The sequence below is a fragment of the Leuciscus leuciscus genome (assembly GCF_965113295.1).
Source record: "Leuciscus leuciscus genome assembly, chromosome: 3".
NCBI lineage: Eukaryota > Metazoa > Chordata > Actinopteri > Cypriniformes > Leuciscidae > Leuciscus > Leuciscus leuciscus.
This window is the reverse complement of record NC_138727.1, coordinates 17,537,435-17,565,343: the sequence shown is the minus strand read 5'-3', so window position 1 is coordinate 17,565,343 and position 27,909 is coordinate 17,537,435. Positions and strand designations below refer to the sequence as shown.

The following is a 27,909-nucleotide window of genomic DNA, read 5'->3' as shown; positions in this document are numbered from 1 at the left end:
ATTTTTTGGTGCCCATGAGGAAAACAGCTTATAAATCATATTGTGATGTTGTTTGAAAATGTAAAAATGCAGAAAGTTTTCTTTGATGGGTCAGTGTAGGGGTATGGTTAGTGTAAAAAACGAAAAAAAAAAAAAACGTGTGTGTGTGTGAAAAATAAATTAATAATGAATAATTTTTGGAAGTTACATTCAATACGTTCAAAACCTCATGATCATGTTAACCAGCATGAATTGATAATATTCCAAATAACATAGCGTGCACTTTAATAGCGTTTAATGACGTTTAGTACAAAGGTCAGTCACAATTGTTGCGTTTCCTCTCACTTCCACATGAGAGAGACAGACACCTTTTGATATCTGTCCTGATCATAGACTGTAAAAAAAGGTCCTGATACGATACATGATTAAAAATGGAATTCTGACATCAAGAAATAAAGTAACAGTTTGCTGTCTTTAAGATCTACATTTTAAGATTCGGTCTCAGTCCACTTTTTTAATGGTTGTACACGTGGATCATTCAGGATCATTTTTTTTATTCTTACAGATAACTGCCTTTTTAATCTAAAATAAAAAATATTATATATGAATTAAATGAATAAATATTGAATTAATAATGAGTTTAATTATATTCATTTAATTATATTAACAAAAATAGAAGAACAAGAACAGCAAGTCTGTTCTTGTTCTTCTATTTTTTGTTAATATCATTAAATTAATTAAATTATTCTATTAGTTCTTCCAATAGTTTTAATGTTTTCGTGATCGTGAATTGTGAAGGTACATTTTCTATTAAAATATATTACTTTGAGCAATTGGTACCTTTCTTATTATTTGTTCGACTATTTATCATTCAGCTGTTTTGTAAATCATGTTTTACTGTTTGCTGAACGCTGACTGGCTGTTGCTTAGAGGTTGCTAAGAGAGATCAAGACGCGTTGGAGTGAAGCATCCTGGGAAGTGAAACGTTTTCAGCAAACAAAAATGAAGGCACGTATGTTTTTATATATATAAACACTTAGTTTCCTATTGCATTTAAACTGAATATCGCTATGTGAAGTACACGTGCTTTCGCGAAGATGCTTTTAAAAGCATCACGTATAGCATTAGCACGATGGCTAGTTAGCTCAGCAGCAATGTCTTTTACTAGTGAAAAGAAATTAATATAAATAAAAGTGAACAAACTGCAAAATACTGAAAAAACTAAACTTTTTCCTGTCTGCTAATAATATAAATGTAGTCCAAAAAGATTGGACAGTTATTACATTATCTTTCAAGATTGTATGTAGTTTTGTTGTCATTTTAGCCTTATATTCTGTGACTGCCGTTTATTAATGAACTGTATTTATTTGAGACTTGTTTTGTTTCTTTCAGCGTGTTTTCACGCTGTCAGAAAAGTCCTGGTCTGGATCATGTTTGCAATACAAATGGCAGAAAACAGTAGGAAACTATCTTGCAGCTGCAGGGTGAGTACCGTTTGCTGGTTTATATAGGTAAGAAGTGTTTATCTTTTTAGGCAATGTTTGAGTGAAATATTTTATATATCCACAGCCCTGACAATTTTGTAAAAATCTTTGATCGACATGGACAGAAGGTCAATGAGTTAAATCTCCCTGGGTAAGTGAGCATTCAGCCATGCTCTGTCTGAGACTCTAATTTAGAGTTTAAAGATATTTAAAGATTTTATGTAATATTCCTGCGTACAGGAATTGTCTATCTCTTGACTGGGATAAAGATGGTGATATCTTGGCTGTGATTGCTGAAAAGTCCAGTTCCATTTACTTGTGGGATGCAAATGTTAACAAAACCTCTCAGCTAGACAGTGGTATGAGGTGAGTGATGTGATGAGAGAGGGAATGTGTTAGAGAATAAACTCTCTAAACTGTTTTTCAGCTGATGCCTTTTTTCGGTTGTTATTTTCGGGTTGATACAGAGATCAGATGTCCTTCCTGCTCTGGTCCAAAACTGGGCCACTGTTGGCTGTTGGCACATCTAAAGGAAACCTTCTCATCTACAACCAGCAAACCTCTCGCAAGATTCCTGTTCTGGGTAAAATAGAATAATAATTTTAAAAAAAAGAAACGTTTGAATATTTCTCATGTCATATATTTATTTCTTCTTTCAGACATGTGTTCTTTTATATTTATATAATTTATTTATTAAATATAATTTATTTTAATATAATTATATAATATATTAATATATTAAATATATATTAATGAAATGGATAAAACATTTCCAAAAGAACAGAAAAGGTTGCTTTTATTCTAATGCTTTAATTGTTTCTGATCCCTCTTGCAATTTGTTTTAAATATATATTCATGAAATGTGAAGGTTTAAACAAAATATATTTTCTATTTAAAAATATATTACAATTTATAATATGCTTCACATATATTTTGGGCAGACACAAAAAGGTATTTGCCGTATGGAATACACTCTGTAAGAGTTTAGGTACTCTTCTACTATCAAATATTATGTTCCTCTCCATTCTACTATTTAGTTTGGGTAAAAAAGATTTAAAAAAAAACTTACATACTGTATATTCATGTAGGTAAGCACACAAAGAAAATCACATGTGGCTGTTGGAGCTCTCACAACCTCCTGGCGTTAGGCAGTGAAGACCGCAGCATAACGATCAGCAACCACGAGGGAGACACCATTCGACAGGCACGTGAGGATCTGTCAGAGCGAGATCCTGTGTTATCGTATATGTTGGTGTAGACGTATAGATAGCATAGTTTGAAATGTTGTTTTCCGCTCTTTCTTGCCTTCAGACCTCTGTGAGAGCAGATCCTGCAGAAGTTCAGTTCTCAGTGATGAAAACAGATGAGAGATCATCTCCAGGAGAAAGCACTGTATGTTGACATGCTCATTTTACCTGATTTTTTTATACTGATTATAGGTAGAGGTGAACGTATGAGCAAAATCTTAATTATGTTATAAGTAATTTCATATCACAGTAAAATTCATATACTAATATTAACTATTAAAAAAGATGTATATATATTTTAGATAATATATATTATTGTAATAATCACAATATGGGATTATTCTGTGTGTTAATTACTTAATGCAAGGTGCTTTGTCTTTTGGTTATTTTCTCTTTATTTTGAACTTTATGGATGTAAAAAGCTTTCTGGCAATCCTGTACAAACAGTGAAACTAAACTTTCTCCATCTCTGTATTTTTATTTATTTATTTTTTTACGTTGTTTCATGAGTATGCAAATATTTCTACAGATTGACTAAACGATCTTTAACTTGCAGGTGAGTGTGGCTTTGGGTAAGAAGACCCTGTTTCTTTTTAACATTAATGATCCCGATAACCCTATAGAACTGGCCTTCCAGCAGCGCTATGGCAACATCATCTCCTACCGCTGGTACACACACACACACACACACACACACACACACACACACACACTGATGTACTTCAATGTGGGAGTGATTGTTTTAAGTCTTTGACCACTGTGCTCAAACAAGACATTTAACCACAGATTGAAGGACTGTTCCTTCATTCAGTTTAGTCATTTTGGATACATTTAAAAAAAAAAGCCAAATAATCAATAACGTCCTGGTTGCCAGTGCCACGCAAAAGTTAACTTCCATTTTAGTTACTAATAATAAAAATACATTTATAATTATTGTTGTGCTGTCTAATCGATCAATCGCATCTAACATAAAAGTTTATGTTTACATAATACATGTGTGTGTGTATATATTATTATATTTACATATATTATATATATGTCTGTGTGTGTGTGTATACAGTATACACACATACACATATTTATACATATTGTATATATGCGTATATGTATATATACACACACACGGACACACATATATATAATATACAGGGTGGGCCATTTATATGGATACACCGTGGTGGCATGGGAGTGGTTGGTGATATTGAGGTCCTGTTTGTGGCACATTAGTATATGTCATGGTCACCACCCATCTTGAGGAGTTTGCCCCCTCACATGTACTGGTGTGCCACAAACGGGACTTTGGTGTCACCAGCCATTCCCATGTTGTTGCGGTGTATCCATATAAATGGCCCACCCTGTATATAAATATAATATAAACTGTAAATACTCACATATATTATGTAAACAAACTTTTATGTAAGATGCGATTAATCGATTTGACAGCAAAAAATTATTTATAATGTACCTTTCTTAAAGGTTCAAAAAAGTCAACCAAAACACAGAGAAAAAAACACCACTCAAAACATAATTGCTTATTGTGTTTTTTCATATACTGAAGACATATTTTCCTTTCTGTCTATAGGTATGGGGATGGCTATATCATGATAGGATTTTCTCATGGTTATTTTGTGGTAATTTCCACACATATCCGTGAGATTGGCCAAGAGTTGTTTCAAGCCCACAATCATAAAGACAGCCTTTCTAGCATCGCCATCTCACAGTCACTAAACAAGGCTGCGTCCTGTGGGGACAACTGGTAAGTGTTTATTAGTATCAAAGACTTTAGATATACAAAGACGGTGCACTCGTATAACTATGGATGGGAGAAAGTGCAACGCGCAATTTGGCAGAATAAGCCCCGCCTTCTAAATAAAAGAGCCAGTCGTAAAGTCACTGAGATGTACACTTATGACTGCACATGTGCATTGGCTGGTCCAGCCTGAGAAATGCAGTGTTTTGTCATGATTTTTATGAGACAGTTGTTGTCAGATTTCATTGGTGATTTCAAATAAGAAATTTAATCGTAAGCTTGGTGAACAGCTTTAGAGAATTTGATGTTTCCCCATTCAAAGAGATATGAGCTATACTTGCATGACTGAAACAGTTGCCCAAGAATAATTTCAAAGATGCCCGCTGAGTGAAATGACTTGCCTTAAAGGGACTTTGCTAGTGTGCACATTACAATAGATGTCTGGATAACTGCATATTTACCACATTTTCCCGGTAAGCTGATCGACAGTTTAGGTCAGTTGTCAAAACCAATTTACATATACAAAGTCATTATAAATAGATTTAAAGGACTGACCTCACCTACAGCTCTCAGACGCACACTTCACTGTTTCGTCCAATCATGACAGTTTTATCCACCACTCTCATTGAACATAAAATTTTATTTCTGTGCTATTAAGATAACACTATTATATCTCTCTGTGAGTATTAAGATACATGACCTGACTGATCTGAAGGAGATGTATGCTATAGTCACGCTGGATGAGGAGACCAAAGGTATGAAATAATTTCTGGTGCATATTGATGCCCTGTATGTGTGTTTAAAAAAAAAAAGTGTGCATATTTCAGTGAACACTCACTCATGTCTTTCTCAGGCCTTGATCAGATGTGTTGGACTGATGATGGGCAGCTGTTAGCAGTGTCTTCTCAGCAGGGCACTTTGCATGTCTTCCTCACCAAGCTTCCCATATTGGGAGACAGCAGTGGCACTAGAATCGCATATCTTACATCCCTGCTGGAGGTTACAGTCGCTAACCAGTTGGAAGGGGTGAGAAGACGATACAAAGACATATACACTTATACAAAAAATCAGTTAAATGTGCTCACGAAGCATTACTATAACTATTGATCATCTTTTTCCAAACTCCTAATGCTAAATACTAAACATGCATGTAACCTGTCTTGCATTGTTAACACTACAGATGTGTATGATACCGCAAATTGTGCAACTTCTTGAAAAGAGGTGTGCTATTACTTTTCTAAGCAATCAAAATTGCACTTTTTACTGGTACTAGAGTTGCTCAATTCAGGATACATTGAGAATCACGATTTTTTTGTTTAAAATAGAGATCACGATTATGAATATACAACCAAACAAAATGACATGTAATTCAATTCTGGGTTCCGGAAAGGTTCTGAAAAAAGGTTAATTGCTGCTGTCTATTTAACAAAAATATTGAATTAATCTGAATTATTAATAAAAAATAAAAAAGTTTTGAAAGAAGGATTCATTGACTCATAAAGACTTCTGCTGCATCCCAATTCACCTACTTATACTATGCCCTAAAAGTGTGTACTGTTTTTGTGAAGAGAAAGTACATACTTTTAAAGTGTGTTTCAGAATCGTAGGCAATCTTTGGGACAGACTACTTCTTCATAATTGCATCTTTAACGGACAGCTCTGTCACTTATTTATGTGCATCCTGCCACCATTTAAACTGACCTGTCAATCATTTTGTCACAGTTAAAATCCTCCACATTCAATGTAATATAATATCCTACCGTATCGAAGAGAAACGTAGATCTGCCACTCGTGGGTCTTTCATGCAGAGACTCTCCTCATGTGTGTTTGTATAATGATGCATTTAAAAGTTAATGACCAAAAATTAATAGCCGACAATTATCAGATTTTATCCGGAAATAGTAAACCATCCGGGTATCATTGGAACACTCATTTCAACATAAGTACTACATTGTAGTTTTGAATACTATTTTGGATGGCTAGTTTTCGAGTTGGGACACAGCATTCACTTGTTTCATTAATGGATAAATCAGCGTTTTTGAACTAATCTCTTGAATGAATGTTTCAATGACAAATACTTTTATTTAACATAAAATACATTGCCAAATCGTTATCATTTATGAATAAATCGCGTGGGTGTTTGAATCAAGATTGCAATCTTTTAACAATTAATTGTCCAGCTTTACCTGGTACACGACGAAACAGTTGAGAAAAACCCTTCGATTTTTGTTGAAGGAAGGACTTGAACCATATCTAGAGATTTAGGGTGGTTTCTTTTCATTTGGACCCAACTTCAACCATCTAGCAACCGCCCAGAGCACCCTAGCAACTACCTAGCAACACCCTTAAGGCCCGTTCACACCAAGAGTGATCACTAAAGATAACTGTAGTAGCATTCACACCAGTGGACAATATTGTTCTGTTTATTCTAAGCGTGTGCTTGTCTGTCACATTAAATGCTTGACACCAGGATGGATTCTGATTGGCTGTCAATGTTTTTATCGTTCATCAGCTGGATAAAACCGTTAGTGATTCCAATGATATCGTTTCTCTGTGCCGTTATCATTACAGCTGTGGTGTGTACTCAGCTATTCTTTAATATTGAGAACGATTTTTAGAACTATATCTTTATCGTTATCTTTATAGTTATCGTCCTCGGTGTGAACGGGCCATTAGAACGACTAACAACTGCATAACAATGCCCTTGCAACCGCCCACAACACCCTATCATTTTGTGGTTTTGCCAGAATGTTTTCTTCCAATATAGTTTATAGATGGCATTTTATCTCTTCTTAGGAGTCCCCCGTTGCTGTGTCAGTGGAGGTGGAGCCTAATTTCATAGCTGTGGGACCATATCATGTTGCTGTGGGCATGAATAACAGAGCGTGGTTTTATGCATTAGGAGATGGTGGTAAGTGAGGAACAGTTATGAATTCACATTTGAGAAAAAAGGAAATATTCTGACTTGTAGCAGTAACTTTCTTTACATCTCAAAGGATTAGTTCACTTCAGAATGGACATTTTCTCATCATTTACTCATCCTCAAGTTGTTTCAAACCTGTATGAATTTCCTTCTTCTGCTGAATGCAGAAGATATTTTGAATGTTGGTAACCACACCGGTGATGTAGTTGGATGTACTTTCCAACTATGGAAGTCAATGGGGTAAATCAACTGACTGGTTGCCCACATTCTTCAAAATATCTTCCTTTGCGTTCAGCAGAAGAAAGAAATTCATACAGGTTTGAAACAACTTGATGGTGAGTAAATGACAGAATTTTCATTTTGAAGTGAACTAATCTGTGCATGTGTGTGTTTCAGGTGTGGAGCGTGTAAAAGACACTGAGTATTTAGGTACAGTGGCCAGTATGTGCCTGAACTGTGACTATGCTGCTGCCCTGTTTGAGGGGAAAGTCCAGTTGCATGTGGTAAGAAGACAATCGTGTAAAAAGACATAATTCTGAATATATGACTGTCAGCTTTTTCTACTTACTTTTTGTTTTAATGTGTGTGTATGATAGATTGATGGAGATGAGCAGGTTGTTCAGGAGGACAGACAGACGAAACTGTTTCCGGAACCCGATCAGAAATACCGCATCCTCAGTCATGCTCTCACCTCTGAGTTTCTGTATTATGGGACTGATGTGAGTCATTCACAAATACATCTTCTTCTTTTTTTCATCCTTACCTCATTTTATTAAATTGATAGTTATGGTTCTGAATGCTGTTTGGTTTGTGCTATTACACTTTATAAAACACATTGTGTGACTTCTTAAAAGCCGATATTTGGGCACATTTCTGTTTTTACAAAAAGAACATGCATGAATGACAAAATAAGGTGCAAAACATGCTTAATGTTAAAAAGAGTTAAGCGCAATAAGCCATGGACATAGACATCATGCGATCCTGAATTCAGTTCTCTTTAACGGTGAATTGTGCTTGAACGGTCAGAGACACATTTCAAAAGTGAACGTAAACAGTTGGGGGAAAAAATCTATTTTGTGATTAATAATATAGTAATTATTATTGGTCACACTTTAATGTACAGTCCTGTTCCACATGTACATACAATGTACTTCTTATAGTAATTACAATAACTGGGTAATAACTAGGTACTAACCCTGAACTTACCCCTAAACCAAACCTTAACCCATGTAGTTACCTTGTATTGCCCACTACTTTCTTTGGTAAGTACACTGGAAGTACATGTAAGTGCACGTACTGTAAAATAAAGTGCAACCTTATTATTATTAAAAGAATTTGAGAAAAGATGCATCGAGAATATTTTTCTAATCTAATCAATAACTTCTGAATTGTAATTGAATCGATTCATGAGGCAACTGGAGATTCACTCTATTTAATAATATATTATAGTTGGATTATTTATATAAAGTATATTATGTCTTCTAGCTGCAGGATACTTATTAAAATAAAATTTTAATGAAAATGTATGCCCTTAATATTTTGTAGTTTGATAAAAGCAATAAGGCACTCAAGTGTGAGTAATGCGAGTCCTTTAGTGTGACTCTGTTCATTATATAACATGGCCTTTCGTACCTTATTACCTAAATGTGTCATTCTTTGTGTTCTTTCTGCCTATGTTTTTGTCTCTCTCTCATTCTGTAGACCGGGTTGATTCAGTGTTTCTATTTTGAGGACTGGCAGAGTGTGACTGAATATCGCCATACAGTGGGTGTACGCAAAGTCTTTCCCGACCCCAATGGGACACGTCTCGTTTTTATTGATGAAAAAAGTGACGGCTTCCTATACTGTCCGGTACACACAAACAAACATGTTTTCCACTCTTAGAAGGGTAGTTCATGCAAAAATTTAAATAACTCGCCATCATGTTGTTCCAAACCTATATTACTTTTTTCAGAATATCTTTTTGTGTTCCGAAGAAGAAAGAAAGTTAAGTAGGTTTGGAAGGATATGAGGGGTAGTAAATTATGACAGAATTTTTATTTTTGAGTGAACTATGTCTTTAATGACCAGCAGTAAAAAAATAAAAAATGACAACCTTTAAACCAAGTGACATCTGTTTTTCCTATAGGTGAATGATTCAGTGTTTGAGATCCCAGACTTCTCTCCTGCCATTAAAGGGGTGTTGTGGGAAAACTGGATCAGCAATAAGGGTGTGTTTGTGGCGTATGAGGAGGACAAAGTCTACACATATGCCTTCCACAAAGACACCATACAGGGTAAAACTAAAAAGCAGAATGTTTTTATCATTAATAGGTATGGGAGTTGTAATATTGGTTCCGATTTCATGTAATGATTACGGATACGTATAATGGTTCTGATAGACGTTCTTTTAGTAATTCTTTTGAGGAAGCATGGACAGTGTTAAAATTCTTTAAAAAAAAGGTCTCAATTCCCATTCCTAATCATCAATGCCTTGTAATAGACATTTTGTTTTATTGGGCAATGAAACAGACTACACTGCTACTGAATGTTCGTGAGTAGCGTGTTTTTGTGTGTTTTTCTCTAGGCTCTAAAGTGATTCTAGTTGGTGCCACCAAGTTGCCATTTTCCCATAAGCCCTTGCTGTTGCATAACGGGGAGCTGACATGTCAAACCCAAAGTGGGAAGATTAACAGTGTGGTTTTAAACACACATTCATTCCTCAACAACCCACATAGTGACACTAGCAAAGACAAACTCCAGTCATTACTGCAACAGGCCATCATGCTGAAAAGGTAATTTCATGCTACATTAGTTTGATTTGGAAGTTTATTGTGCATTCTTAACTACAGGATATCAAGCCCAAAAATACAAACCTAAATGCTTCTGAAAGCAAGGTTGTTAAATGTATAATTTATCAATGATTGTATCCACATGATGTCTTCAGCAATGTTCTGAACTCTGTCAAATGTTTGTGTGCAGGTTTTCTGATGCGTGGAATACCTGTAAAGCTCTGAACAAAACCGAGGCATGGGGTGAGCTGGGCAGGGCATGCCTGCACCACATGGAGGTGGAACTGGCCATTAGAGTATACCGCATGATGGGAAACGTCGGCATGGTCATGTCCCTAGAGGACATCAAGGTGTGACCATGTCACTAGGGCTATGTCTACATTAATCCGGATAGATTTGAAAACGGAAGTTTTCGTCAAAACGCTCTCTGTCCACACTAGAGTTTTCAAATGTTTTCCAAAAGTTTCTTTAAACATTGTTAAACGCTTAATTACAGAGCATGCGTAAACCATCATAAAAGCTCACTGAGATGATACAGAAAGAACAAGACATAATCAAGTTACCATGCAATTCTTCTGGCAGGATCATTTTATTTAGCAAAATATCTCACCATTCACTGATGCGCCCAGGTTGCACTAAAACGTAATTGCTCAGCAAATGCGAGTGAATTTTCTGTCATCTTTGCAGGACTGTGATATGAAGAGTGTGCAAAGTAACATATTTTAGCAACTGTGTGAAAGTGAATAGCATATAACAGGCACAATACCGGTATAAACATGAATATCTGGGTTCAATATGCGTCACATGACTAAACTAGCATCATCGTTTTTAAATCCCTCCGTTTTCACAGTCCACACTACAACGCGAAAACGGCGTTTTCAAATGTATCCACTTTGGAGAGCGTTTTCAAAAAGCTTTGTTTTTTGTTGCTAAAAATGCCGTCTCAGTGTGGACAGAAGGGCAAAACGGAGAGAAAAAGATGCGTTTTCAGAAAAAAACGTATTAGTGTGGACAAGGCCTAGATCTATTCTAAACGTGTACTGCCTCAGTAGGCAGAAGCTTAAAGTTAGCATAAAATTGAAATTTTTCATATCTATTTTTTTAAAAGCATGTTATTGAACTTATTGTGAACAATTTATCCATGCATATATATATTTTTTTCACATTTTTTATCAGAATGTCATAAACCGATTTTCTGGTGAAACAACAGACTTCTCCAATTATTTTGTATACATAAACCCTCCCCCTTACTTACAATCGACTGCAAGCTCATATTAAGATCTACCTCTATCCAATCAAGTACCCATCCAGGCCATCCTACTTTTTTTCCCCCGATAATCCGTTTCACTCGGTTGTATATGTCACAGTATTGAAGAAAAGATCTTTCACTACTTCCGTTAAATCGTGACTTCATCATATGTGCACTGATTCTTAAAGCTTCTGTTCCAAAAGCTTGGCATCTCATTTCATTGCCCCCTATAATAAAAGCCTTGCATGTATTCCACGGAGAATATAATGCCATAATGCACTGTGACAACCAATGTGAAAAAAATTGTTTATTATAAATATTTTAAATTATAACATAATTCATTCAATACTTAGAAGTATTGATACATTTTATAATAGTGAAAAAAAGGGGTAACACTTAACAATAAGGTTTAATTTGTTAATAACTACATCAGTTGGCATGAACTAACAATGAAAAATACTTCTAAAGCACTTATGCTTATTTTAATTTCAATATTTACTAATCCATTATTAAAATAAAAAGTTGTATCTGTTAATATTATTTAATGGACCTCAGATAATGAGCTAACAATCAACAGTTGTATTTTTATTAACTAATGTTAATACAATTTTATATATAGAGTAACAAATGTATTGCTCATTGTTAATGTTAGATAATACATTAACTAATGGGACCTTACTGTAAAGTTTTACTAAAAATGTAATTAATATAAAATTTGTGTGTGCCACGTATATTTATTGTTATTAATTATTGTGTTGCCTGTATTGAAATCAATGTTGAGTATCCAGTGCACAAGCAGCACTTTTATATGACACATTATAACATTCTAAATCAGGTCTTTTATAAGGTTCTATTTCAGTTAGGATGTTGCCATAGAAGGAAAAAGCACCCCATTTAGGCAGTAAGCAGTGAGGGAGCTCACTAGGTTTTGGAACAGAGACATTGTGTGTCCGGAGTAAAGAAGATGTTTGAACTCTTTTACACACTGAAATGTGTAAATTGTTCATTGACTGTGTCTGCAGGGAATAGAGGATCAAAATTTGCTGGCTGGACATTTGGCCATGTTCTGCAATGACTACAATCGAGCCCAGGACCTTTATCTGACATCTTCATATCCCATGGCAGCCCTGGAGGTAAAATAGGCATGCACACACACATGCATGACAGTTTATATGTATGCATCCAACGTTTTTAGACTTCCCAAGTCACATTGACTACTGTACTGTTGTGTGTGTAGATGAGAAGAGACCTGCAGCATTGGGACAGTGCGTTACAGCTGGCTAAAAGACTGGACCCTGATGAGATCCCATTCATTTCTAAAGAATATGCCATACAGCTGGAGTTTGTGTAAGTCAACTACATTACACAGTTAATTACATCTAAAACAGCTGTTTTGGAAACAAATCACATGCACATTTCACTGCACCTGAAGTGACATGGACTTGTTTATTGTGCTAGATGCACCTGAAAGGAAAAGCCGGTGTAATAGAGTGCTGCAAGGTTGATGTGTTTTTGTAGGTCAACACGGATGTTAGCATTACTCAGGTTCCCTCAACACAAAAACAACAGGATTTTTCCATTGGCTTCCATTTGCAGGAAATAAGCACTGTGACCAACAAAAGTTTATAATTATTCCCTGATAAACTTCACAAATTAACAATATTTTTTATGAATTTTGAAGCTTAAATACAATCGGCAGAAGTAAAAAGCTAAATGTAGTCTACAAACAAACTACACCACGGTCACCACCATTAATCTTCCAACATTATTTTGTAAAAACATTTTCCCTGAAAGCGGATTAGTGAGTAGATGAATTTACCTGTTTGTTGTTATGATGGTTCATGAAATGGATTACATTTTTTTTATTTAATATGTTCCTTCAATTAAATGTTTACTTATAATGTTAATAAAGTTTTTTGCACAAAAATCCCCCCAACCAAATATATATGCAGAAAAACTATTGTTTTAACCTTCATTCTGACCTTCTGTCTGAAATGACCCATTTTTAAGGGGTGGCTCCTTTAAGGTTTGTCAGTAAACGGTCACTGTTATGATTGGCTAACGTCAGTGCATAGGAAACAGTATCAACCAAGTAAGTGTTTTGAAAACATTATCCATATAAAACCATCAATTACAGACAAAGCACTATGAAATCATTTACTTACGGTTTGTGATGGAGCTGCTGTCAAATCCAATACAGTTGGCTGCTTCATCTTTCAACAAAAGTTTCTTTGTGAACTCTCCAACAAAATGGTCTGATGAAACATATAATCCTTCAACACTATCCTGTGACGCCATTAAAATAAACCATCCACTTATTTTCCGACGCTGGGATCCTTCTGAAGCCTATACAGAGACGCAAACAAGCTGTTTAAATGGGATGCGTCAATTCACCAATTCCCCAGTCTGTGTCCAATGTAACTTTAAAATAGCCCAGACAACATACTTCTATTTTTTATGGCATTGTACCCCAGTTCAGATTTTTTGGTCTGAGGATACAGAGAAATTGTGATTTAAAATACCATTTATCCCCTTCTCTCTGTTTGTTAGGAGAATTTTCAGAGCTTGACGCTGCCCCACATTACATCAAATTAGTCCGTATTCTTTTTTTTTCTTCTCATATTGTATTGTTGCAAAATACAAAAAAAAAAAAAAAAAAAAATTGGATGTGTCAAAATAAACGTTGTTTCAGTCTTCCATTTGTCTGGTTGACAATAATGGGTTCGTTTTGCTTTTGATGTGATGCTTGCATCCTGTGTTGGCAAATGCCAGTGGGCGGGGCCTATGGTGCGATGATGTATAACTCATTGTTAATGTCTTTCTCTGGAGGCAGTCATTTGCAAATGTATTTGCCCGTGTGGCGTCACAGGTCCGAGGTCCTCCAATATCAAAACAAGCTGTTTTTTGAAAACTATAGCTGGGGGCATTTAGAAAATAGGCGTAGCCAAGTCAACCCAAAAGCCTGTCATTTCTAAACGAAAACTCGAAACTTCACAAAAACAAGTGAGAACATGCGGCATATGATTCCAAACAAGCTTGCAAACTTTTATGGGGATCGGCCCATAGGTGGGGCTATATCTGTTAAAAAGCTTTAAAACCATATTTTCCTCTGTAAATTGTCTGTATTGGCTGTTAATGGTATTTTCCATCAATGATCTTGGTGGTTACAGGCTAGTTAAAGAAAACATACCTTTATACGCTTGTGCTTAAAGGCCTTAAAATGCTTGAATTTTTGCCTTTTGGAATGAGCATACTACTCGCACTATTTATACTACAAAACAGCATCGAATAGTACGCAAACCGGAACACACCTATTGACTTCAGGAAGATAAAATTGTTAAAATGCCAACTTGTTTCTGGGTTTTGGCCTACAAAAATATGTGATCCCTATACAGCACTCTATTGTTGATGTAATGTCATATGTTTTTGTGTCACCCTCTAGTGGAGATTATGTGAATGCTCTGGCTCACTATGAGAAAGGCATAACAGGAAACAACAAGGTAAGTGTCTGCGTGTGTCAAATTATGATCAACCACAGGAAATTCTCATCCAGAAATTAAAAATTTGTTATCATTTACACATTTACAAAGTTGTCAGAGTGCCTTTCTTTCATGGAACAGAAAAGGAGAAATTGTGAATATTCATGGTGCATATTTCAATACAGTGAATGGGGTGACCAAGGGCTGTCAAGTTCCAAAAAGGGAGTCTTCTGAAGCCATACAATATCTTTTTCAAGAATACAATTTGAGAATCATGGAAGAGGAGAAGATTTTACATGAATAACAACTTAAAATGACATGATTTAATTCCAAAAATACCTCCTTATGGTATCTAGAACCATGAGCATAGACAGTAGATCCTGATATGTGTGTGTTTGTAGTTCCAGGATCATGATGAGAGTTGTCTAGCAGGAGTGGCTCGTATGTCCATTAGAATGGGTGACATTCGTAGAGGAGCCAACCAGGCCATCAAACATCCCAGCAGGGCTCTGAAGAAAGACTGTGGAGCCATTCTGGAAAGCATGAAGGTGTGTGTGTGTTCATTTAGCCCAAAGTATACGTCATTTTCGCACAGTTTTACGTATAGCCTTTCAAAGTATACTCAAAAAGTACGCTTAAACAGGCTCATGCGCATGCGCATTACGACAACTTGCACTACTTTCCTTTAGCATCTTTGTAGCCCTGAAATCTGTCATGAAGATATTTACACATCTTTATAATCGTTTAGGCTAGTAGTTGTACAAATGTAGGTTCTTTCTAACCTCCTTTCAAAATATCTAATTTACTTAGCCATCCATTGTTGTTGTAGTTTACACATGTTTCTTTCTCTTCTGTTTATTAAATTTGTTCTTCAACTACCTTGTGAATCAATGGCCCTGGGGCACTGTTGCCCCTTTGTGGATGAACTAATTTGGTCAAAACAATTCAATGCGCATGTTTTTGTACAGTATACTGATGTTCGCGTCATGCACACTGTACGGGGACCCTAGCCCATGAATAAAAAGGGAGAGCAGTTAGTGAAAGTTTTCAGATTTTCTTTTTTGCTGAATGATTTTTGTGTGCAGCAATATTCAGAAGCAGCTCAGCTGTATGAGAAAGGCCAGTACTACGACAAAGCTGCCTCCGTCTACGTACGCTGCAAAAACTGGTAATACAACTTCACAATTGTAATTAACAGCGTACATCACTGATTTTAACATTGTGCTAGGGAAACATACTTGTGATTTTTAACTAATATTGATCTCTAACCTCTTAATGTCAGGGCAAAGGTGGGCGAGCTCCTGCCCCATGTGACTTCCCCGAAGATTCACCTGCAGTACGCTAAGGCAAAGGAGGCTGATGGCAAGTATGTACCAAATGCAATGCAGTCCCTCCAACAACGTAAACACTTACTTCATATAATGTATGACTTAAAGAGGTCACTTCATACTATTTTTTTTTTTTTTTGCCAAAATGAAGAATACATTTTCCATAATTTATATATGAATTATCCGTTTTCAATTACAATTAGTTTTCATTGTTGTGACTGTTGTATAGTACAGCCTCTTCACATGTGAAATGAGATACAGCACTGTGAATTTTCACAAAGAAAATGTGTATTTTTCAAACAAATCTTTTTTTTCTGGTTGACTGATAATCTGACTTTTGGAGTATGAAAAAAAAAAAAAAATCAGCTCAGCTTATTGAATAGTCCTCTGGGGAGGCATGTTTGTCCTCTGGGGAGGATTGTTTCTTGGGTGTTTATCCTGGAAAATGTTTCTCCTTGTTTTATGAATGCTACTGTAAAACCACATTCAAGAAACACCAACCGAATTGACACTTTTAAAAAAATTTAAATTTTTTAAATTTTGTGCATCTATGTGTTTAGATATAAAGAGGCAGCAATGGCCTATGAAAGTGCACGAGACTGGGACAACGTAATTCGAATCCTACTGGAGAATCTTAACAACCCTGAGGAGGCTGTCCGCATCGTACGAGAAACTCAGTCCATTGAAGGAGCCAAAATGGTAGCCAGGTCAGTAAAGAGAGCAGCTGTGGAGCAGCTGTCTTTTATAAAATGTAGTCTCAACAAGTGATTTTTTTGTATAGATTATTAGGATTTAACATCTGCCTTTATTTCAAGTTCTTTGCTCATCTGGATGTTCTTTTAGTGAAATTAAATGTTCTTTGACTGCACAGGTTTTTCCTGCGTTTGAGTGATTACGGCTCAGCGATCCAGTTCCTGGTTTTGTCGCGTTGCAGCGATGAAGCTTTTCAGCTCGCCCAGCAGCACGGGCAGATGGAGGTCTATGCTGACATCATTGGTGAGCTCTCTGATCATCTCATACTTGGGTCATTCCTACAGTGCATTATATGTCTTGATAAAATATTAAATTCACATTTTTAAAAGATGGAAATCTTAGTAATTTTCTAAATATCACAATTATGTGAAGATATGGGTAAATACTTCATGTGAATACTTTGATTTACACTGACTGGAAAGAAATATTCTAGGTTACTTTTTTCTTTCTCTAATCAAAATATTCCAAACACAACATGTTTTCATGTCAAGGATATAGTTTTAATTGGTAATTAATATATAGGCTTTCTTATGTACTCTTCAGGACTTTCCATTCTGTTAATCTTTTGTAATATCCCTTTAATTTACAAAGCCAAAGAAAGAACATAATTTTTCATGGTTAGAAAATATTGACTTAAAGTTGAGGCTATTGTGCAAACTCTCAAACCTTCACTTAGCAATAGATTACTTCATTCTTTATTTTCTTTCTGTTCATTCTCTTACCATTGTGTAAATAATCAAGCTATAATTAGTAGTTTAAGTGTCTAAACCTGACCAGTGTGTATATTTCTAAAAATGTGAGGATCCCTGTTATATAAATACTTCCTTCAAATACTGCATAAGCATTTTCTTTTTTTAAAGATATATAGTTAAAAGTAAATAACTTAATTTAACTACATGTGTCCAGGTTCGGAGGCTACAATAGAGGACTATCAGAGCATAGCGCTGTATTTCGAGGGGGAGAAGAATCATCTTCAGGCTGGGAAGTTCTTTCAGAAGTGTGGACAGTACAACAGGGTATGAGATCTGTGTGTGCTGTTACTCCTTTCTCTCTTTCCCTGCCATGCCTGAGCGCACTGCCCCTCTGTCTTTCAAGCTCTCACTTTCGTCACACTTGGTTGCCCCGCTCTCTTTGCTCATTATCTCCAGAGGGATTATTTACTCAACTGACTGTGCTAATTACCTTGGTCATTAAATGTTATTAATATATTTGTATCTGTCTGTCTGCACACAGGCGCTGAAGCACTTTTTGAAATGTCCTAGCTCTGATGACAGTTTGGCCATAGAGATGGCCATTGAGACAGTGAGTACAGCTGGGGAGCAATTAATTCACTCTTTACCACATAAAATTCACACAATTTATCACAATATATTCATGATATTTATATACTGTATGTATAGTTAGTTAATTAATTAATAAATAAATAAATATATATATATATATATATATATATATATATATATATATATATATATATATATATATTAATTAGTATTATGACCCAGAATAGTATTATGACCCAGAGATTGATCATATCGCCAGATCTCTCAATCATTTGAGGGCTTATTCATTAATAATACAGCATAATACATCACAGAGCCCTGCTGCTATTGAATTTTTTTTCAAATGCATCACCACCCATGAAATACACTTGATAGAGACACATTATATAATTTGGCCAGCCATCTACTAGTATGCAGTCATTGCTGCATGTTTATATTATTACGAGGACACAAAAGATCACAATCTCTACTATTTGCTTGAAAATTAGATTGATCTACTTCACACTACGATCGTCTTCAAGAGCGATCATGATATAAAACCCTATACTTGGAATTTATCCTCTGTACTCAACCCATCCAAGTTAGTGCACACACATTAGTAGTGAACACACACACTGGCAGCCATTTATGCTGTGCCATCTCAGTCATTGAGAATCGAACCCGCAACCTTCTGTTACCAGTCTGACTCTCTAACCATCAGGCCAAAACTGCCCCTAAATATCTCAAACGGTGTGGCCGTGGTGAGGCAACAAATTTATGCCGATAAAAAGGAAACAGGTAGTGTGTTATAACTTCTGTATACATTGACTGATTTTGATTAAACTTCAGCTGTGTGTTCGTTGTAGGAGGACGATCACATGGCTGTGTCTATTGTGAGAGTCATAGCAGGAAGTGTGTCACTTTCAAAATGCTTTAAAATTGGCTTTGTCAGATTTGTCATAATGTCAAGACATCAAAATGCTGTTGTCATGGCAACGCGTCAAACTTTAATATACTTTTTGAGACTCTTGGCATGCTTGAAATTGCATGAAACTCGACACACACATCAGAGTTGTTGTCCAAAACAAAGCCTTGGAAATGGCCGTGTAGGAGGGGCTCAGTAGTGCAACCTTTTGTCTAAAGTGGGGGATTAGTTTTACCTACAGTTACAAAACTCTCTACATATATTGTTCTCATTGAGCCGGACAACTTTCTAATTAACAGACATTAGCTCCGACCAACAGGAAGTCAGCTATTTTTGTTTGAAGCTCTGAATTTTTAACTAATGCTCCAAAGAGCGTCATACAATTCACACCAAACTTTCTCAACATGATGCCGATATATTGAAGATGCTAAATTGCAAACATAGTTTAATATAATTAGTTTAATAAGGTTAATAAAATAAAATAAATTTAAACTGAAGATAAATACAACATGTTTTGCTGCAAATGATAACTAGTCATCATAATGGTTATTATTCTTAACAAATAATTATAATTAATTTTATGAGCTAGAATTCCTATATTGATGCCCTAATCAGAATCAAGGTGTTTGGCGAGAATTGTGATGATGATTATATCTAGTTGTAGCAGTTATTGCTAGAAAATTGTTGTGATGATGATGATGATGATGATGATGATTTGTCTGTTTAACAGGTAGGAGAAGCAAAGGATGAAGCTCTAACCAATCAGCTTATTGATTATCTGATGGGGGAAAGTGACGGAATGCCAAAGGTAATTAAAACAGCGGATTAAACTGAAACTAAAATTGAAATTTTAATACATTAAAATGAATATATTTATTGGAACTTATTTCTTTGAATTGAAAATTTCCTTCAAGAAATATAGCTCATTTTAATTTATTAAGATGTTGATGATTTTATTCAGAAAGGATGCAATAAATTGATCAAAGGTTACAGTAAAAACTTTTACTCTGTTACAAAAGTATTAAACAGCACAACTGTTTTCAACATATAATAATAAGAAATGTCACCTGAGCACCAAATGTGTTAGAATGATTTCTGACACTTAAGGACTAGAGTAATGGCTGCTAAAATTACATTTTAAAATATATTAAAACAGAAACCATTTATTTTAAGTTGTAATAATATTCCAAATAATTATTATTTTACTTTATTTTTGATCAAATAAGAGGCTTCTTTCAAAAACATTAAAAAAAAAATCTTACTGACTCCATTTTGAACAGTAGTTTTGCAACTTGCTGGATTTGTTTCCTGTATGTTCCATTACCCCACTGGAATCATCACCACTCTTTGCTCCAGGACTTGATTTTCACTGAATAGAACCCTTTTAATAATCTTTTATTAAATTATAATAAACATGAGGATTATCTAGTGTCTCCAGAGAGCTCTAACATTGACTTTCACTTTATCATTTATTGTTTCTTGTAAGTGCGTCACCTCTTTTAAAATGTGTGTGCATTGAACCCTTTAAGTGCCTGTATTTAGAACAAGCATCTATTGATTTTTCAATTATGTTCTGTAAATATTTTGTAACTCATTGTCTGGTGCCTGTTGTCCTTACACTCATCATCTCTCACTCATCATCTCTCTCTCTCTCTCTTGCGTATCATTGCATGTGTGTAGTCTCTTGCCGTGAGTAGCTCATTGCATCTGCTGATACTTCCCCTTGTGGTGACCCGGCCAGCAGAAGGCACTCTGTGTGTCTGTGTGCATATGTGAAAGTGTTTCTGTGTTTCAGTTCAGTTCCTCTCCTTAATCACTTCATATTTTTACTGTGTGTGTTTGTGTTGTAGTTCTTTAAACTGTGTATGTTTGAAAATGGTTTGATTCAGCCCAAATCATTTTGTATAGAACTTGGGTGGTCTACTTTTTTGTTTTGTTTAATGTACTGGTATTTAGCATCAGCAGTGCTATCAGAAATATTGTATCAACTAGATAATATTTGTTGGTTCTGCTCTTTCCTAGGATGCAAAATATCTGTTCCGGTTGTATATGGCTCTCAAACAGTACAGAGAAGCAGCGAGAACAGCTATTATAATCGCTAGAGAGGAGCAATCTGCAGGTCAGATTTCAGTGCTTTTTGGTCAGTTATCTAGGTAGTATAGGTTTATATTATAATGTTATTTTATGAAACAGATTGTCATTCAATGTTGTTGCCTTCAGCGCAAATATGTGGTAGCATGTTGGATCTTTACCTGATTTGTATAATTCTTATCAACTTATTAACTCCAACCAAGCTCTAAAACAATCCAGATACTTTGTGCAAATAAGAAGACGCAATACATTCTGAGGGAATTCCCACCATGTGTTTTTTGTGAAGCACACTTATTTGTGTGTGTGTGTTGTAGGAAACTACAGGAATGCCCATGATGTTTTGTTCAGCATGTACGCTGAGCTTCAGACACAGCACATTAAGATCCCAGCAGAGATGGCCACAAACCTGATGATCCTACACAGCTACATACTAGTGAAGGTGGGAAACACGTTTACACAAAGACATATCTTGACTGTGGATGAGAACATTCTCATGTACATTATTTGAAGCAACATAGTGAAAAATACAATGTCACTGTTACAACATGCATTCTTTACATTTTATGTAGTGGGCCCAAAAAGTAAAAATAAACTAATGTTATTGCTGTATATAGAAAAATAACAAACCAGTGGGTTCAGTATGATTAAAAAAAGAAAAAGAAATTCATACTTTTATTCAGAAATTATATATTAAATTGATCAAAAGTGACAGTAAATATTTTCACATTGTTGCAAAACAGTCAAGTTTGCAACTTTCTATTCATCAAAGAATCCTAAAAAAAAGTGTTATGTTTTCCACAAAACAATTAAGCAGCACAACTGTTTTCAACATTGATAATAAGAAATGTTTCTTGAGCACCAAATCCGCATATTCGAATGATCTCTGAATGGTCATGTGACATTGAAGACTGGAGTAATGACTGCTGACAATTCAGCTTTGCCATCACAGAAATAAATTACATTTTAAAATTTATCAAAATAGAAAACAGTTATTTTAAATTGTAATAAAAGTTGACTATTTCAATATAAAATAAAAAAAATTCCTGTATTTTTATCAAATAAATTCAGCCTTGGAGCGCATAAGAGACTTTAACGTTAAAAAAAATCTTACCGACCCCAAATTTTTAAACGGGAGTATATACAGTATAATTTAATATAGTTATATTTATAATATTTTTAATTTATAACTAAATTCAGTGGGTTCATTCTTTAAGTGTGTAGGTTTTCTTTACAAAGGGACATCGCCAACTACTGGCCTGGGATGCATAATACAGCGTTTTTAATCGTTTTCGTGGATGGGGATCGATTTGACAACGTTGTTTCCGTTTTTAGTACATCGTTGTCATGTAAACGTACCCTAAAAATCACCTAGATACCAGTTGGTTGTGCATCACATGATTTGATGTTTTGTATCTAATACTTAATTTTAAATGTGGTTTAACTGACCAGGAGTGTTTAAATTCTTTTTGTGGCCCCAGTATTTTTCATGTTTATTTAATGAAGAAAACTGAATTAACAAACATGTAATAGGTGAGGAAGGCCTAGAAGTCTGTCTATGTCGGACGTTCATATTCAACGTGTTCATGTGCTCATGAGGTATTCAGTGTTCTTTGAAGTTTTAGATGTTTGTTTTTCATTCATTTTTCAGATCCATGTTAAAAGGGGAGATCATTTAAAGGGGGCACGAATGCTTATCCGTGTGTCCAACAACATCAGCAAATTCCCATCCCGTGAGCCTCTCTTGTACACCCACACACACACACACGCACTTCAGCACTGTTATGGCTGTCATATCCACCAGATCTTTTCTTATATAGAGAGGAGATGACAACCTCTACGTCTGTATCACTGGTTTAACTGTCAATAACGGGTCACTTGCGCTTGTGAGCTAATTATATAATGACCCTGACCTCATTGAAATGCTTTAAGAGTTTTACTACAGTGCTGAGTAATGAGCTGTTTCCACACAATAGCAGTTGTGGTCTCCCTGAGCATTGCTCCTTTTTGAGCTAATGTTGTAGGCTCTGGATCCACCTTTAATGTAACATAAAGCTGTGTGTGTGTCTGTGTGTGTGTGTGTGTGTGTGTGTGTCTGTGTGTGTGTGTGTGGCCTACAGACATTGTTCCCATCCTCACATCAGCGGTTATTGAATGTCATCGTGCTGGATTAAGGAACTCTGCCTTCAGTTTTGCCTCTATGCTGATGAGACCAGAGTATCGTAACAAGATTGATCTCAAATACAAGAAGAAGATAGAGGCCATGGTCCGGTAAGACGCACAAGAGAAATGTGCTAATAATGAATTGCACTGATTAAAGAGATAGTTCACCCAGAAATGAAAATTCTGTCATTACTTACTCGCCCTTACGTCGTTCCAAACCCGTAAGATTTTTGTTCATCTTCGGAACACAAATGAAGATATTTTTGATGGAATCTGAGAGCTTTCTGTTCTTTCTGTACTGTGGATGGTTAGTAAAGAACCATACAAAATGTGACCCTGGATCACAAAACCAGTCACAAGTCGCACGGGTATATTTGTGGCAATTGCCAACAATACATATGGGTCAAAATTATCGATTTTGTTTTTATGCCAAAAATCATTAGGATATTAAGTAAAGATCATGTTCCATGAAGATATTTTGTAAATTTCTTACCGTAAATATATAAAACATTTATTTTTGTGTGTGAATGTAGCACAGTCGCGAACATAAATGGACAACTTTAAAGGCGATTTTCTCAGTGTTTCAATTACATACATCAATGGAAAGCTTATTTATTCAGCTTTCAGATGATGTATAAATCTCAGTTTCAAAAAATTGCCCCATGTGACTGGTTTTGTCGTCCAGGTTCACAAATTCGGACAGGTTACCCTTGTCCTTTCATTATTGTTTTACTATAATAATTCAGAAAAAAAAAAAATTTAATTGAATCATACTGTCCATCTATGACCTAGTTAATCTGTCTTTTACAAGTAGAAAAGAAGTTTGCATTTTCTAAAATTGTTTGATTAGTGTTTGCTTTCTGATGTTTTTTCGTTTTTTTCAATCTGTTGTATGTGAAGGGATGATTATTATTATTTTTTTTACCTCTAAACTACTGTAATGTATGAAATATCCTGCTGTTGCAGTGACCCAATCATTGACCCTTTTTCTGTCTTCCATCAGTCGTCCAGATACTTCTGAGGTGGAGGAGGAGAGCTCACCCTGTCCCTACTGCAGCTTCAGCCTGCCTGACTGTGAGCTGCTCTGTCCCGGCTGCAAAAACAGTCTGCCCTACTGTATCGCCACAGTGAGTACTGCGTCACTGCACTGACAGCTCTTGCAACCTACAGCTTCAGTTCCACAGTGCAGACGTCACAGAGCCTCTTCCTCTGCCTGACAAACAGACCCTATTTTAACTCCCTCTTTAGGTGCAATATTTCATTCATGACTCGTCTGTGACCGTAATGAGAGGAATGACAATAAACTTGACTTGACCTTTAAGTGTGTAAATGCAGACACGCACAGTTCCACAGTCTGTCTGATAGATGTGTGTGTCATCATTTTCAGGGTCGTCACTTGGTCAAGGAAGATTGGAGTGTCTGCCCACACTGTGATTTTCCTGCTCTCTACTCGCAGTTCACCCAGTAAGTCTCATCCATCCATGGTTCATCTATCCATCCATCTATCTAGTCACCTATCCATCCATTGATTTTCTGTATTTGTATGCGTTTTGTTTCAGGCTCTTAGAGACAGAGTCAGTTTGCCCCATGTGCTCTGAGACTTTAAATGTCAGTGATGTGAAAAAGGTTTCAGACTGCTCTAAATATCTGCAGCAGGACCAACTGGAGCGCTGAGATCGAGAGAGCAAGAAAGGAGAGACGAAAGGGTAATAAGAGAAAAAAACATCTTGCTGTTTTACATAATACAATGGGGGCAAAATGTCTGAAACTAATCTAGTTTAATAAAAAAAATTAAAGATATATATTATATAATCCGCATAAACTTTGAGTGCTTAATTGAATTTTATTTATTTTTTACATGGAATTTATTGTAAACATTACATTTTTTATTTTAAATCAAAAGTTTACACACACACACAAATCAAATTCAGTCATCATTTAAGTAAATGACTGTACGTCATGTAATTCCGAACCTGTATGACTTTGTTTCTTTTGTGGAACATTAAAAAAACATATTTTGAAGAATATTGGCAAACAAACAGCTTTGGGTCTCATTGACTTCCAAAAACATCAATATCTTCTTTTATGTTCCACAGAAGAAAGAAAGCCTTTTTCATTTTTGGGTGAACTATCCCTTTAAGTATTTCTTGTTTGTTTTATATCATTTTAACAGTTCTTTCATTTAGTTTTCTAGGTTTGTATTTATTTCCACTGTATATACCTATACAGCAGACTTTCCAAAAGATATAGATATGTCAGAGACTACATCTTCTAGCACTTATTTCTGCCTAATGAAATAACATTTTGATGAAAATGTATTAACATTATATTTATATTTATTGTTCCCTTCATTTTTACAAAATAGACAGGTATGGAATATTACAGTGTTTTAATGATTATTTTTGTAAACAGAGCTAAAAGGGATGATTTTTAAAGCATTATGTTTTCTGTTTTCAGATACAGAGAATTGATGTTCTCAAATTTGCTGACAGTCACACCTCTGATGATGTATGATGGTCAGTCTTTACAGAATCAATATTGTGGGATCACTATTGTAACCTTTCAAGCCAGTCATGATTGCATTTTCCTGATATTGTTGAAAATACAAAAATGTTTATTGGTAATAAACATTATATTATTTATTTACCAATAATATTTATTTACCAATATTGTAGCAATTTGCAATCATGGTATATTTATCTTAAAATACAGAGAAAAAAGAAAAGAAAATATGTATATCTGTATAGTGACTCTAAAATGTACTTCTACAGTGTTTTAAAGGTAAAGTGCATACTTTCATCTGCCATTGGCTGTACAAACAGGTAGTCCCGTCCCAAACTCATGCCATTGGCTAAGTTGCTGTTGCTATGTTAGGCCTTTTTTAAACACTCAAAGCATGTTGAAAGTACCACGAAGCCTCTGCATTTTTACTTTTTGGGGAAATCAGCCTATGAATGTTATCTCTGCATATTAAACTTGTATAGGAGGAAATTGCACACCAGCTTTAATCTGAGTGTTTTGTACTGCTGTTTTGTAGCCTGACCACAAGAGTTCAGCACTGCAGTGTGAGCTAATAAAAGGAGAAAGACAGTTAATCTAACCACCCAAGTGCTGACATTTATTATGAGCTGGACTTTCACCTTACATGTGGCCTTAAATGTATTAGTGCACATAGATTTAAAGTCAACAACTCTCTCTTTTAAAGTTGAGCTTCACCTCACTGTTTTAGACATTTAGGCCAATAGTTCTGCATTTTGTATAAGCTTTAGCTTTACTGTACTAAAAAATTGTAATTCTAATTATTAGAGCATGTGAAGCCTGATTTATTTGCATTTTGTGGTATGTCTGTGCTCTGAGGTTGAACTACAGTATATGCTTTAAAGAGATTGAAGTATGTTCTTTAAAGGGATAGTTCACCCAAAAATGAAAATTCTGTCATCATTTACATCATCAGCAACCTGTATGGCTTCGTTTCTTTTGTGTAACTCAAAAGAAGATATTTTGAAAAATGTTGGTTACCCTAGTTTTGGTGACCTTTGAGGGTGAGTAAATGATGACAGAATTTTCATTTTGGGGCGAACTATCCCTTTAACATGTATTTTTGAAACATCTTAGTTGTCCCTGTGTTGTGTGACAGATTTTATGAAGATATTTTTGAGCATTTCAATTAGAAGTAAAAAATTAGGTCAGTGCTCTTATCATACAAAGTACTGTCCATAATGTGGATTAAAAATATGTATCCTTGCTTTGTCTTTGGACATGGTATTAAATCAGTGAACTCCATTATTTGCTTATATAGTGGTCAAAAAATTGTTTGAGCTCAGGATGAATTGTGTTCTTGTCAGCCCCGGACAGATGGTGTGGGTGTGTGTTATATGTATATGTGTAGAAGGCATGGAAGCATGTCCCATATTTAGCATAGCATCTGTCTTGTTTTGTAGTATCAGCGGTTATGTAGTAAGTCCTTTAATGATCATTTTATAAGAATAATAGTCACTCACTCTAATTTGTATTACACAATACACAATATTCACCTGATTCACCTGTGAAACTACCACATCTGACAAGCTTGTGTGTGTGTGTGATAGAGGATTAAGAGCTAATGTTATACAGCATCTGAAATGCTGAGGTAAGTTTGTAATTTGTACAGACCATCATGAAGCTGTCCAGTGAGTGAGTGTGTGTGTGTGCGAGCACAGCGAGAGAGTCTGTGTGTGTCTCCTCTGCAGCATGCTGGCGTTGTGCCACGCTGTGAGCAGAATGGCTTCACAAATTCAGAAACACGGTTGTAGTGTTTTATTTCCCAGTTGCACTTTATTTCTTTGTACTGATATCTCACACACCTATGTACCTATGTATGTAAGTTTTATATGCTGTTACTTCATGTATGTGTATGTGTATATATATATACAGAGAGAAAGAAAGATATAAATATAAAAGATATAACTTTATAAGGTAAACTGAGCAAATTATATATGAGCTATATGATATAATTTATACATATATTA

The 27,909-nt window shown here is 35.4% G+C and overlaps 1 protein-coding gene across 1 annotated transcript; it reads left to right on the top strand.

The window, feature by feature from the left end:
• The first annotated feature begins 883 nt into the window (after positions 1–883).
• wdr19 (WD repeat domain 19) lies at positions 884–27,184 on the top strand. The gene is made up of 37 exons (XM_082163556.1): positions 884–987; positions 1,372–1,463; positions 1,549–1,614; positions 1,704–1,829; positions 1,931–2,046; positions 2,552–2,667; positions 2,775–2,855; positions 3,267–3,379; positions 4,293–4,466; positions 5,145–5,215; positions 5,314–5,486; positions 7,257–7,371; positions 7,780–7,886; positions 7,980–8,102; positions 9,085–9,234; positions 9,512–9,659; positions 9,950–10,157; positions 10,345–10,504; positions 12,426–12,536; positions 12,641–12,750; positions 14,846–14,903; positions 15,284–15,430; positions 15,968–16,050; positions 16,165–16,248; positions 16,771–16,917; positions 17,082–17,206; positions 17,870–17,979; positions 18,197–18,265; positions 19,881–19,958; positions 21,173–21,269; positions 21,556–21,680; positions 22,890–22,971; positions 23,359–23,509; positions 24,405–24,528; positions 24,789–24,865; positions 24,961–25,107; positions 25,859–27,184. Exons 1-36 carry the CDS (start codon positions 982–984, stop codon positions 25,073–25,075), a joined length of 4,038 nt encoding a protein of 1,345 aa, XP_082019682.1. The 5' UTR covers positions 884–981; the 3' UTR covers positions 25,076–25,107; positions 25,859–27,184.
• Positions 27,185–27,909: the final 725 nt, after the last annotated feature.

Coding starts and splice junctions, on each gene's coding strand:
- wdr19 (XM_082163556.1), top strand. Junction 1,615..1,703: donor AATGAGTTAAATCTCCCTGG/GTAAGTGAGCAT, acceptor TCCTGCGTACAG/GAATTGTCTATCTCTTGACT. Junction 8,103..9,084: donor TTCTGTATTATGGGACTGAT/GTGAGTCATTCA, acceptor CTCATTCTGTAG/ACCGGGTTGATTCAGTGTTT.